This window comes from Uloborus diversus, chromosome 5 (assembly GCF_026930045.1).
Source record: "Uloborus diversus isolate 005 chromosome 5, Udiv.v.3.1, whole genome shotgun sequence".
Classification (NCBI taxonomy): domain Eukaryota; kingdom Metazoa; phylum Arthropoda; class Arachnida; order Araneae; family Uloboridae; genus Uloborus; species Uloborus diversus.
Window position 1 is genome coordinate 181,244,541 of NC_072735.1, and position 13,245 is coordinate 181,257,785.

The 13,245-nt window shown below is 36.4% G+C and overlaps 1 protein-coding gene across 1 annotated transcript in view; it reads right to left on the reverse strand.

Annotated features, from left to right (window-relative positions):
- LOC129222047 (multidrug resistance-associated protein 1-like) overlaps positions 1-13,245 on the reverse strand; it is an 83,600-nt gene that overhangs the window by 9,343 nt on the left and 61,012 nt on the right. The window contains exons 16-19 of the mRNA XM_054856465.1: positions 11,664-11,863; positions 10,864-10,990; positions 9,349-9,450; positions 7,743-7,889 (exon numbers count right to left, since the gene is read on the reverse strand). Coding sequence (XP_054712440.1) covers positions 7,743-7,889; positions 9,349-9,450; positions 10,864-10,990; positions 11,664-11,863 — 576 coding nt within the window. The remainder of the gene's footprint in view (positions 1-7,742; positions 7,890-9,348; positions 9,451-10,863; positions 10,991-11,663; positions 11,864-13,245) is intronic.

The following is a 13,245-nucleotide window of genomic DNA, read 5'->3' on the forward strand; positions in this document are numbered from 1 at the left end:
TGATCTTGAAAATTATGCTACAAAAACGCGAGAATCGTAATTTTTGCATTTTTTACTCAGGATGTATCGAGGAGCTGAATTTGGCACATCTTGGTAACAAGATACTCGCCCAATCGGAAACTAGGGGCCCATCCTTTTGGGAGTCCCCGGCTCGAAATCAGTACAGTGTAAGTTTTATAAGAGTTTTAGGGGGAGGAGGGCAGGGTCGTTCACAGAGGGAAGAAGGGACACCTGCTGGCCCGGGCCCGAGCTTAAATGGGGCCCAATATTTTTAAACCTAGGGTTGAAAATATGTGTAAACAATATGGAGGGGGCCCAAAAAAAAAAGCATTTGTGACAGCCCCAAAATTTCTGTGCAAGCCTCTGGAGGAGGAAGTGCACAGAAGTCAGTTTGGTAGACTTAAAAGTCTACCGAACTGACAAAGGGCCTGCCTTGACCCTGGACTGCCCTGAATTGAATTGGGAAAGAAAGCAGGAAGTCCTAACTAAAGGTCTAAGTTTCAAGTGTGCCTTGCAGCTAATGAGAACTAGAACTGATTTTTCTGTATTTCTTCAAAATATTATAAATTTTGAATAATAGCAAAATTAAGAATTAAAAAAAAATGTTATTTCCTTTTCTGACATTAGGAATTTTAAAAAAAAGAAAAAGAAAAACCTTCAGTTTTACGGTACAAAACATATCGGGCTTCGGAAGGGGGGGGGGCAGGGCCCGTCAGCACCCCCCCTCCTCTGGATACGGCCTTGTCATTCTCTTTAACGTCTCCTCAAGAACTCATTTGTTATTTCGAGTGTGTGTGTGTGTGTGTGTGTGTGTTTTTTTTTTTTCTTCTTCTTTTTTACCACTGGACTCGCATTAGTTTCTGGTCTTCCAGGGAGTGGATTCCCCTATTACTTAATAATTGCTGCTCCTAACAAAATGTCTAATCGCATTGTTCCACAACAAAACATTTTATGACAGTGTTTCAACACAAAATGTCTTATTTGTTAACAACAATTAAAAGAGCCTTTTGTTGCTGCAATAATCGTAACAATGCACTGCACTTTGTTAAAAATCATTTTGAGAAAAAAAATCATTGCTGTAGCAAGTTTTAATTCTCAAGCGAATATAAAAGGTAATTTTTTGATCTAATTAATTTTTGTGTACGATTTCCATTAATATTAGTTGATAAACTTCTATAGTCACATTTGAAGGAGATCGCGTTTCAAAATAATTTAAAATAAAAAGTACAGAGGTTAAAATTATTTTCTGTTGAATCAATGTCGGCTTTTGCAAATCGCAGATTTAAAGTCTGAGTAAAACTCAGTTTTTAGACGTTTACGATATTAAAAAAGATTAGTTTAAAAAAGTCATATTATTTGGCGTCTTTCCAAGATTTGGAAAATTGTATACATAGACCAATCTAAAATAATAGCATTCATTATGATAGCTTCAAATTTAGAAATAGTAATTTGAAATTTCCCTTTTCATATCAAATTACAGAAATAAAATCTGTTTAAGCTCGTAATTTTTCACATTTAAAAACGCTGTTATTAAGGTACTTACAGTTTTCTTAGACCAGACCTTTAATAGCATACTTAGATCTGAAAATTGAAGTTTATAAGCGAGTCCATCTAAAAGTTTATATCGTTTGTTTGATACACATGCATAAAATATATGCTTATTCTTAAAAAGATTTCCTTCATCTTGCATCATTACGTAACTATGAGATCTGGCATTTATTCTGCAAAATATTCAAAACGCATCTTCTCTCTGCCATTGTGAGATTTTCATACCTTCAAATGCAAACATAAATAAAAACGAGATTGCCAGTCTTAAACGTAATAAAATATTTGCTCGAGGGGTTAAAATTTTATTAACAGCATTTGAATTCATCATATCTTGCACACGAGCTTACAGTTTGCGGAAAGATATCTTTGTGTTGTAGCATCACGTTCACAAGTGATGATGTTCGCCAAATACAGTAGATCCTCGTTTTACGCTGGTTTATTTTACGCGGGTTTGATGACACGCGGTTTAAGATTTGACACCTTTATTTTATTTTACGCGGACACGGCATTGCAAAAGACAGACAAATTTTTTCCCTCAATAGAAATACATTCTGTATTCAATGAAACTACAGCTAAAACGAAATGTATCCCATCTTTAAAACATCATTTTGTTGCAAACTCAAAAAAAAAAAAAAAAAAGTTGTTCCACTATTTTGACAATGAAGAATTCTTAGCAAGTTTTTGGAACTATTTCCGCACGTGTTTGAGAGGACTATAAAAATTAAAGTTAAACATTTTAATCGACTGACTTCAAAATTTTTCTGTGACAAACTTTTTCTCATTTTTTTTCCTCTCTAAAATATGGCTCTGTTTCTCTTGGAAGATACCCACAAAATTGCTACTAGATACACCAAACTGAAATGAAGGAAATTTCGTAAGAAAGTACACAAGGAACTTTATACACAGTCTGTCCCAAAAGTAATGATACTAAAAAAAGTAATGATAAAAAAAAATTATTGATCAAACATGTAATAAAACTTAATACTCTTTAAGCTAGTCTCCTCCTGCGTCTATACACCTTTACCTATGTGTTTAGCTCCCTTTTCACCTTTGGGAGCAAGAAGAAGTCTGCTGGGGCTGTAGGGGGTCTGTGACACCGTTGAAATACCGGTCCGGGTCACAAAGGAGTCGATAATGGAAACGGTTCGACAAGACTTTAGACAAAAGTTTCGTGCAAATTCAAGTCTTTAGTAACAGTTCGATGAACATCTGTTTTCGGAAAATTTAATTGTTCTGACATCAAACGAACACTCATTCGGCGGTCTTTGTTCAGCAAATCTCGCACACGAGGGACATAATCATCCGTTCGCGATGATGATGGACGCCCACAAGGAGCCTCATCGGCAACTTCCTCCCGGCCATCTCTGAACAACTTGTGCCCCTTTTTGACCTACTAGTACGACAAGCAATCCTCCTTGAAGGCTTAAGTGAACTAATCAAACGTTTTCATTGCCGTCTTTTGGAGTGACGCGAAATTTTATCGAATAGCATTGCTCCAAAGTTCTCTTACACACCAAGACGAGGCTCAGCGCGGAGGTTCACTAAACTTGACCTCCCACCGCTCCGAGAACTCGTAAACAACTGAATCTGGTGTCTCTGGAAAGCTTAGAGTCTTCCCCATACCACTTCCAACCGGTCACGGTGTGGGCAATATAGTCTCGTGGCAAAAAAATGAGTTCCGTTACTTTTGGGACAAACTGTGTGTGCTGCCTTTTGAGTATTGCAATTAAAATGGACACATGCAAGCAATTCATGATCATAAAAAATTTTTGTCCCCCCCCCCCCCACCACGTTTTTTTTTTTTTTTTTTTAATGCTAAAACACATCGAAAATGTCGATGCATTTTAGCATTTGATCGAAACTTAAAAACTTTGCTACATCATTGCATTTATCACTATGAAGACTTAATAAACTGTCACACAAAACAATCATACAATCGACCATCTTTTGCACGTATGTTTGACCAAGCAAGCAGGCCGACCACGAAGCACTCACTTCTAGTGCTCACTGGAGGGACCTACAGTTTTGAGTGGGATCCGAACCACTGTGATATGATGGTAGGAAAACCTATATCGACCAACAATATCCGGGACTCGAATCCGGGGCCTCGGCTTTCAAGGTCTTGAGGTTTACTGACATTGCTACTGAGCTGCAATGAAAATATTGTAGCAAAGTTTTCAGAATCACATGACGCTTATTCAGGAGCAGTTCTGGTACTCATTTCTAATGAAGCAGTAAATGGTAAAAATGAACCGAAAAATTAAAAATCCTACAGCAAAAAATAGAAGTATTTGACAGGAACTTTTAACCAGACAAGTAACCTCAATAGATTGCAATTCATTCAAAAGTAGCATTGAAGACGTAAATGAAAAAAAAGTTAACATATTTGAATAACTGGAAATATTACATGTTTTTCTTTAGCTTACAATTGCACAAAACTAATAAGGTGACGCAGGTATTTCAATGCTTACTCCTATAAGCGATGAAAATACATACACACACACACACACACACACAAATAAAGAAATAATTAAAATAAAATAAAATAAAAAATATATATTTATACATATTGTACGTTTCACTAATTGCGGTAAAGCGAGAGAAAAAAAAAACCTTACGCTTCTTTGTAAAAACAAAATTGAATTTCATCTTTTCAGATATTATTGAATTGACAATGTCTTCTCCGACCAAACTTACTCGTGTCTTTGAAGATGACGCATACATTTATGTCAACGACGAAGAATTGGGGAAAGAAATTGATTTGACTGAATACATGGACGTAACATTTGAAGAGGAAGAATTTGAATACAAAACCTCTGACATCATCGACCTCTTTGCAGATGACGCAAATATATATTTGAACTTGGCAAAAGAAACTGATCTAAATGAACCCATGGACTTGGCATTTGAAGATGATAAATTTGGATTTAAAACATTTGAAAACATCGACCCCTTTGAATTCAATGAAGACGCCTATTTCGTGGATGCAGGCGATACTGGATTGGACTTTGACTCATCTGATATCAATGACGTCATGGGACAAAATCAAAATCCTGATGAATTTAATGAATTGAACTTTGACCAAGAAAAATGCAACGGCATTAAATCTGACACTCCTAAGCTCATCGAGAAACACTGTGAACCATTTAAATTGGGAACTTGGATTTACTCAGATGGACCCCTCGAATGGCCCACTCCAAGGCCTGATGTAAAAAAGACATCCAATGTGGATAAACATAAGAAATTGAAAATATTCAAATGGAAAAAGTCCAGCAAGCTCAGCTGTGACAAATTTCCATTGGCCCCGTGGATCTACGCAGATGGACCACTTGAATGGCCTGATACAACAAACATTAAACCTTACGTAAAGAAGACCAGCTTAGATGGTATGTATGCGCAAAATACTATCTCATTAACTAGTTTTAATAGCAGTTTCCATTACGAATTTTAGAAGGTCTAAAGTTAGTTATTGTCATTTTAGAGTTTTTACAACTTTTCACAAATTGAATATTATATCCCTATGGTTTTCAGTCATAAATGGAAATAATTTTGATGGTATAAGGATTATTCTAAACCATTTATCTATGCAAGACAGCTTTTGACTCATTAATTCAGGGTAATTTTTAAAAAAAATTCTTTTTTTTAACTCGTTTTTTCAGTTTTCTACTTGACGTTTCAAAATCTAACGTAACGCGTTCCGTTATTATTCAAATGTTTGATGTATAGAAAAGATTTAAAAGGAGATTATGTTTTACCTTATTTAAAATAAAAAGTTATTGATAACAAAAAGTAAAAACTAAAAGTTACTGCTTTTAGACTTGTCCAGTTTATAGCCATATCACGCAGCATGGGTTTAGATAACAATTGCCTACGTAGCTGTAGTGAGAGCCGAGTAGGCTAAAATCACTATTCTCCCTAGACTCTCACTCAGGGCATTTATGGAGGAAGTCAAGATGTCTTAATTATAGGTACAAAAAAAGAAAAAAAAGGATTCAGGAAAGATATAGTTTAAACAACTTTCTTCACGTAATCAAAAATACTTTTAAACAACTATTAAATGAGAGCAAGATATGGAGAAAACATTTTTACTGAGGCTACAACAGTGATTTTCAGTAGTTGTAACGCAATAGACTACGTACTAGTATAAGACAATTATGCAGGTTCAAAAGGTATGATTGACAGGGGCGTGCACAGAGATTTTGGGGCCCGTTACAGATGACTTTTGCGGCCCCCCTCCATATCGTTTACCTTTACATCTTAAATAGATTTCAACCCTCTTTTTGAAAATTTTGGGCTTCCTTCAAGCTTGGGCTCGGGCCAACAGGTGTCTCTTCTCCCCTCCCCCTCTGCACGCCCCTGCAATTATGCAGGATACTAGAGTACTTTTGTTTTTAACTATTAAAAGTGGATTTATGATCGAGGAAAGTTAAAAAGAAATTAATTAATTAATAAAAATATAAATTAATAAAAAAAATCATGAACTGAGACATTTGCAGCAGTGGTAATAATTATTTCTTTTTAAATTTTCAGATGATAACTGGTACGCTTTCGGCGTTAATCCAAACAAAAAGAAAGGATTTTTTCAACGGATTGCGTCCAAGTTAACACGCAAGTAAGTATTTTTACGACATTCAAAAATTCATATATGCAAAAGAGTTTGCATTCGTGTTTTTGACTGTTTCACCTCCTCTACAACACATTCTTTTTTCTTTTCGCAGACGTTAACACTAAACAAGAGGACTATGTTGGTAGAGAATGAAAGTGTGAAACAGCGGTTGGGAAGAGAGAAAGAGAGTTCTCCGGAAAGTCTCGGGAGGCCACAGAAGGTATAACATCGGATTTGGAAAGGGTGGCCTCCTGGGGAGCGAAGGAAGTCACCTCCACGTGGTGCTCCCCGGGCAACGTCGATGAGAATCGCCCGTCGACGGCTAAGAAGCTTCCAACAGAACAGAAACAGCTAATCTGCGTTTTTTAACGATTCGATGGATGAGAGTAACCATACGCATCGAAAGAAGAACTTAAAATGTGTTCAAACTTAATAACAATTAGAATTGTATGAAGAGCACTTCAATATCTCTTTATAACTGGACAACTAATTTGGAAACCTAACAAAACATTGAAATTAGCGAATGAAAATAACTCTTTTCCTTATTATGTGAACAATATGACTTAACTGTACTGCAAGCACAAAAATTACTTATGTTTTATATATGAGCTAGTTTGTTAACTCTGAACAGTGAACTTAAATGCATAACTTCACAAAAGCATGTTTCTAAAAACAACCAATAAATAAATTTTCAGCCTCTTTTAATGAGTTTTCATTTCACGGCTTCAATATTCACACAAACGAATAACTGTACTTTTCAAACTTTTTTCTTTTTTTTTCAAACAAACTATCTCTTTAGCTATCGCTTCAGTGGCGTATGATGGTGGGGGGGGGGGGGCTAACTCTTCCCCCTTGCTTTGAGTCTATCTAAAAACATGTATACCATCTGAAGTTTTATCATTAGTTTCTAGGGTTTTTTTTTATTCGATTATTTAAGTAAGAAAAAGCAATTACATCAGCAAAAGTTTTTTACTTCCAAATTCCTTTTGGAGGGAGGAGGGCAAAATTTTTTTTTTATTGATGTTTCGAAAAAATCCCCCCCCCCCCCATCGAGAAAATCCTGCATACGCCACTGCATAGCTTTATTTATCCTCTAAGAACAATGTCATTATTATTTTTTTTTTTTTCAGGAAAGGAAGAGTTAACGAAACATAAAATAGCTAATAAATAAATACATTTGAGAAAAATGTGAAGGAAATTAAAATTTCGCTATTAAACAAAGTTGGCGCAATTTGGTGTCTTGGTGGTAGTAGAAAGCGATTGGCACGAAAATAAATAAGCACTTGATCCAGTGAGGTCCCCTCGTATTTTAGTTTTTGTTTCAATACTTGAATTAATCTAAAGCTTCAACAGTCATACTGAAAACAAAAATGAGCCACCCCTTGGAGAGATTGGAAACGAATCAGCACCTGTTCCCATCGAGCTTCATCTGCGGAGAGATTGGAAACGAATCAGCACCTGTTCCCATCGAGCTTCATCTGCATACCAATTTTCATTTGAATCTTTGCATTACTTCTTGAGTTACATCAGTCATATTATTATACGATAAAAATCATGAAATGCATAGGCAAACAAACATTGTCATCACCTTTTGTCCTGCTGGTATGTGAACGCTGACACCTTTGAGGATGAGCTCTGTATTCATTCTGTAGCGCATTTTGTAATCTCGTAAAGTAATAGCGCCTTCTCTCGGCCAGTCTTCCAGACTCAACTGACAGCCCGTCTCCCAAGGAGCCTATACGTAAAGATACAAGTAGTACATTTATACTACGTATAAATACATAAATAAAATGCACAAATATTTCAAATATTTTAGCTTTATTGACTTCAATACGATATATGATAACTGAAATCACTCGACCATGAAAGCCCTCAACCAATCGAATTATGATCTCATTGGGAACTGTCACAATTCGATTGGTTTACGTCTTTGCTGTAGTTTGAAAGTTTTTAGATTGTGGATGTTGTTTAATACTGGATGAACAAAAGCTGCGCTTTTATAGCCTAGACTCAGCGTCCATGTTAATGATACTTGAAGTTTATGCAATTTACAGATGGTAACTGATTTTTTGACTAGAAAGAAAATCATTATGTTTTCAATGGGTGGCTATGTTTAATCAAACTATTTATGGGTTCCGTATTAAAAACTTTTTACATTCAAGGTGTTTTTTCTAATGTTTTAGCATGCAAACAAAAAAGAAACAATTAAGAGATAAATATTGTAACAAATAAAATTTCCCCGCTAAAAATTACGAATCTAAATAGATCCCGAGAAGGGAAAAGTTGAGAATTTTCCTATTACTCTGCAACGGCACATAGTGTTAAGGTATTCTATAAAAAAATACCTTTTTCTTAGTATTAAAAAAAACCGTTTTTGTTAATTACTTATATGAAAAATTACAAAGTTCGCGGAGCTCTTTTTCGAGAAGCAACAACAAAAAAACTACGATTTTTCTTGATCATTTAATCAGTCTCCGCCTTTACGTTCGTCAAAATTAAGTCGACAGAAAAATGTATTTAGATTTTCTTAATAACATTTTTTACTTTCTTGAAAAAGAAAATAAAAGCAATATTCAAAATTTCTGCCATTTTCAGGATGTTTTAGTGCTTAAAAAATAAGTGTTAGCATTTGTTAGATAAAAAGCGTCCAATTAAAAAAGGATTGAATTTATTCTTAGCTTAGTTAAAAATTATTTCAATTAGTCAAAAAAAAAAAAAAAAAAAAAAAAACTCGTTTTAGCCAGTAAAAAAACAAGTTCTACTTCATTCGCCCTTTTCTTTTATTCGAAACAAATCCGTTAGTTAATATCAGGATTTGTATCGAATTAAATCTTCCACCTGGAGCCTATTCTAATGTCATCTTCTTTTAACTGTTCAAATTCAATCACAAAATTTTTCATAACAAAAAATAAACTATTGATTGGGGTGGGTACCCTGATCAAGACCTTTCAAACAAATTTTTTTTGTTCTTGTTTTTCGAACGAACCTTTTCCTTCAGAAATTATTACTGAACGGAGAGCAGACCAGGCTGACCGATTGAACTTCATTTCCCCATTTCATAGCTCTAATTATTCGATTTAATTTTTGAATATTTATTAACTTATTGATTTTTTTTAAAACTTTTGTAGCAATATTTTTACAATGGACATCGAGAACAATTACTTTTCAAAACCCTCATCCCCAAACATACCAACCTCAGACGACAACGAGGAATACTCTTTGATTCTTTCCACGGATACCATTCGGGTTTCGAGTTGAGTCATCAGCCTCACCATCGTCGCCAGAATGTCGGTGACCTGTGGTGAAGGAACAGAGTCAAAGTCAATCACAATGAAGGAACAGAACCGAAATCAATTGGCAACAAAATGTCCATGTTAATAACATAGAGAAGAGTTTTTCATGAGATGAACAGTAGATAAATAACTTGGCATAAAAAGGAAGAATGTTTCAACTGGATGAGAAGCAAAATTAGTCAAGAAAAAAACTAGGGTAGAGGGTAACCGGCACCAGTAACAGACATTCTTAAGACATCGCTCTCAGGTTAACTCCATTTTCTGAGCCTTTTAATGCATTTAGACTTTTTAAACTATTTTTCTCTCATGCAACCACATCTCATCTAAGGTTTGGATGCTTCTGGAACCTCTGAATGAGTTAATTCTATTTTTATTTGCTCAATTTCGAAAAAAGGTCCGACCCCCAGTAACAGACACCGACGAATCTGATGACACCCTGTAGCACACAGAATGAAAAAAGGATGAGTAATTTAAAAAATAATAATGATAATTTTTCTCTTCAAAATGTGCAAAAGTTCTTTATTTTTAGATCAAAAGCCTTATTAAATTCAAATGAACATGAAACACCATCTGACCTCGTGGCAGCTGTTCATAACCTTCCACTACTGCCTTATAAATACAAACTGGCTCGTAAAATTTACTCTGATAACACTGGATGGTTGGCATGGGCCACAGCAACATCAGTTTTATCTACTAAAATCCTTATTACTGTCCAACCACGGATTGCATGAAATTTTCAAATGTCCAGATAAGACGAATCTATGTGAATAAGGAAGAAAAGTAAAAATTTGATGCACGAATTCCGCTCATTTGAATGAGACTCTGCTTTTGCAAAAGCTGGCATCGCTAAAAAATAATAGAAACGTTCATTTCCGGCTGTAAAACGGATGTTTGTCTTTCCATACAATCAGTGGTCAGAGAGTATTTAAATCACTTGTGGCTGTCTGTTACTGGACCCTTGTCTGTTCCTAAGTGCCGTTACCCTAGTGGTGTACCGACGAAGGGTTTCACTTACATGCACATAATGTTCGTATGCATGTACTTTGGAGTGATCGCCCCCAGGTTGGAAACCACTGATACTGGAAGGGAGGGGGGGCATAGGTCAGAATTTGCTCCTGACTTTTTAACCATAAGTCCTTACCTGTATCTATGAAAAACACATGCACACATTGGCAGTTTGGTTAAGACAGCATGGGTTCGATCCCCAGCATGGTTCAGGGGAATGAACCCACCACGTCTCTCATGCTATATGGTAATTCTGAAGCTATTTGGTAATCTAAAGGGAGTTGGTGCAGATAAGGAGAAGGCAATAAGGCATAAACCATAGAATCTGGGGCGGGGTTTATCCTTCCTTTATCAGAACTGCTCTTTAATGACTAGAAACGCCAGTACATTTTACAATTAGTGCATACTCACACTTAAGGCGTAAGTCAGCGTAAGTCCAACAAGTGCAGCACTCGATGTTCCTCGCTGGGCCACTGTCAAGAGGGCGGCGATTAAAACGATAGTTCCACCCATTAGCTGCAATCTGATGCCAAGCCACCTGCAAAGAAAACATGTGAATTGTTAATTATTAAAAGAGAAAAATGCACAAGCCTTCGCTTTGGGTAAGAAAATTTGACTAATTTTGAGCGATGCTGCTTGAAAGAGAAGCTGCGGCAGAATTATAAGCAAATACTGAACAGCTCAGTTATAGTATCCAGAGCCCACAGCTTCGTCGTTGCTTAGGCTCGTCAGTATGAGGTAACCACAACAAAACTGAAAGGAAAAAACTAGATATAAATAGGGGCTATATCTTCACACTGGCAGCTAAAATACTTCAGCCCAACAGCGAGAGTCCACAAACATGATACGGTTCCACCTCGAAAAGTGCAGCTACGATATGAAGCTACAAGTCTCACAAGTAGTTCAGAATTTTATTCTAGTTCTGCCTTAGCTCTGGCTATGGGGCAGTAACCAGGTTTTTTTTTTTAACCCCAGCTTTTATCATCAGTTTTCGAGGTGTACGATACTTGCACCTCTCGCTGGTGAGCTGGACTATCTTTTTACTGCCAGTGTGATGAGACACTTAACTACTTTATCAGATTTTCTGCCTTCAGTTCTGTTCTAGTTATTCAAGACAGATGACCTAACAGAAGCCATCAATTTTTGGTTGATGTGAACGAACTAGTTGGTATTTGCTTGCGTCAATTCCATTAGTTTCAGATGTTACGCACCTGTTGACGAGGGTGGTGTTGAGGAAGACGACGCAGTTGGTGTCGATGAGCTTGTCTTGTCTGTCGACGAAGGTGAATTCGGCCCCGAAAGCCCGCACCGTGCTGGTACCCGAGGCTGTCTCCGAAAAGAAACTCAGGACTGGAGACATGGTCACAGAGTGCAGTCGCCGAACTTGGCGAGAAGTGGCCATGTAGAAAAACTGCCAAATGAAAAGAGATTATACCGTTGCGCTAACAGTATCAATATTAGATATAAGGGGCCATTCATAATTACGTAAAAGATAATTTCGAAAATTTTTGAGACCCCTCCCCCCATCTAAGGGTACATAAGATTTTTCAAACCCCTCCCTCCTATTCTTACGTACGGTTCCATTTCTTTTCTCAAAATAATAAAATAACGAATCTTACATCACTGGAATCGTTATTGAATTAACTATTATTAAATTAACCTTTTTGTGTAAAGAAATATTTACTAAAAAGTTGGAATTTAGACTGAATGGCTCTTCGACTTTTTTTTATATATGATGCGATATGAATCAAAAATAAAGCATGCCATACATAGTGAGATTCTTTTATTATATTTTAGACTGTTCATTCTTTGTAAAACAAATAAAAAACAGCTCCTTCTAATATGTTTTTTACCTTCCAGACGCAAATGAAATAGGATCCTTGCCAAAGCACTTGACCGCGCGATTTATGATATAAAATATCGACCTGGAAAATATAACGTAAGAATGGGTGTAATCCCCCCCCTCCAAAGTAAGGATATATAGAGATTTTCCCAACCCCCTCCCCCTCGGGACCCTTATGTAATTAATGAATAGCCCCTAATGTCATTTGGAAAAAAAAATCAATGGAAATTGCACAGTGCACACACATAGTTACAAGAAGAGAGTTCAGAGTATACGTTAGCACAATTTGAATTTTCTCCTGAAAAGGTTTCGGTCATATTAACTCTCACACGCATATACAGCTGTGGGAAGGTACAGGACAGTATCTTCAAAAATGAGTTCCTGAGACATTGCAAGAAACGCGTTTTCTTTACAGTAAGTATATCTATATCAGTGGTGCAGCATGAGGGGAGAAGAAGATTAACTAACCTCTCCAGGAACTCTTCTTTTGAACTCACTTTCAATCCTAATAACGGTATATTATTTACACTTAAGGACAGTTATGAGCAGATGCCCCCCCCCCCCCCGAAAGTAAATTACGGCTGTGCAAGTAATATATAGTAGTTAGTGGGTCTCAATGGTGGGCCGCACAACTAAACAGGTTGGGAACCATTGGCATATATGATGTTCCTATTTTCGTCGACTACCGAGAGAAGAGTAAAAGGCGTTGATGCACAGTATTCTACGAGCCGAAAACGTTTTTATGAGGACAAAGCATGGGGAAATATACGTACGTTGCCCTTCAATTCGCCTCGTGGCAAGCTCAAAATGTGCTCCGGTGCGAAAAAAAAAAAAAAAAAAGGAAAAATCATTTGTGACGGATGTTTGGAGGCTTGAAAAACCAACCTTACTTTTTAAAGTTTCGAGTAAAGCGCGTTTGAAGTTTAGATCCTAGGTAGGTTTTTTATTAT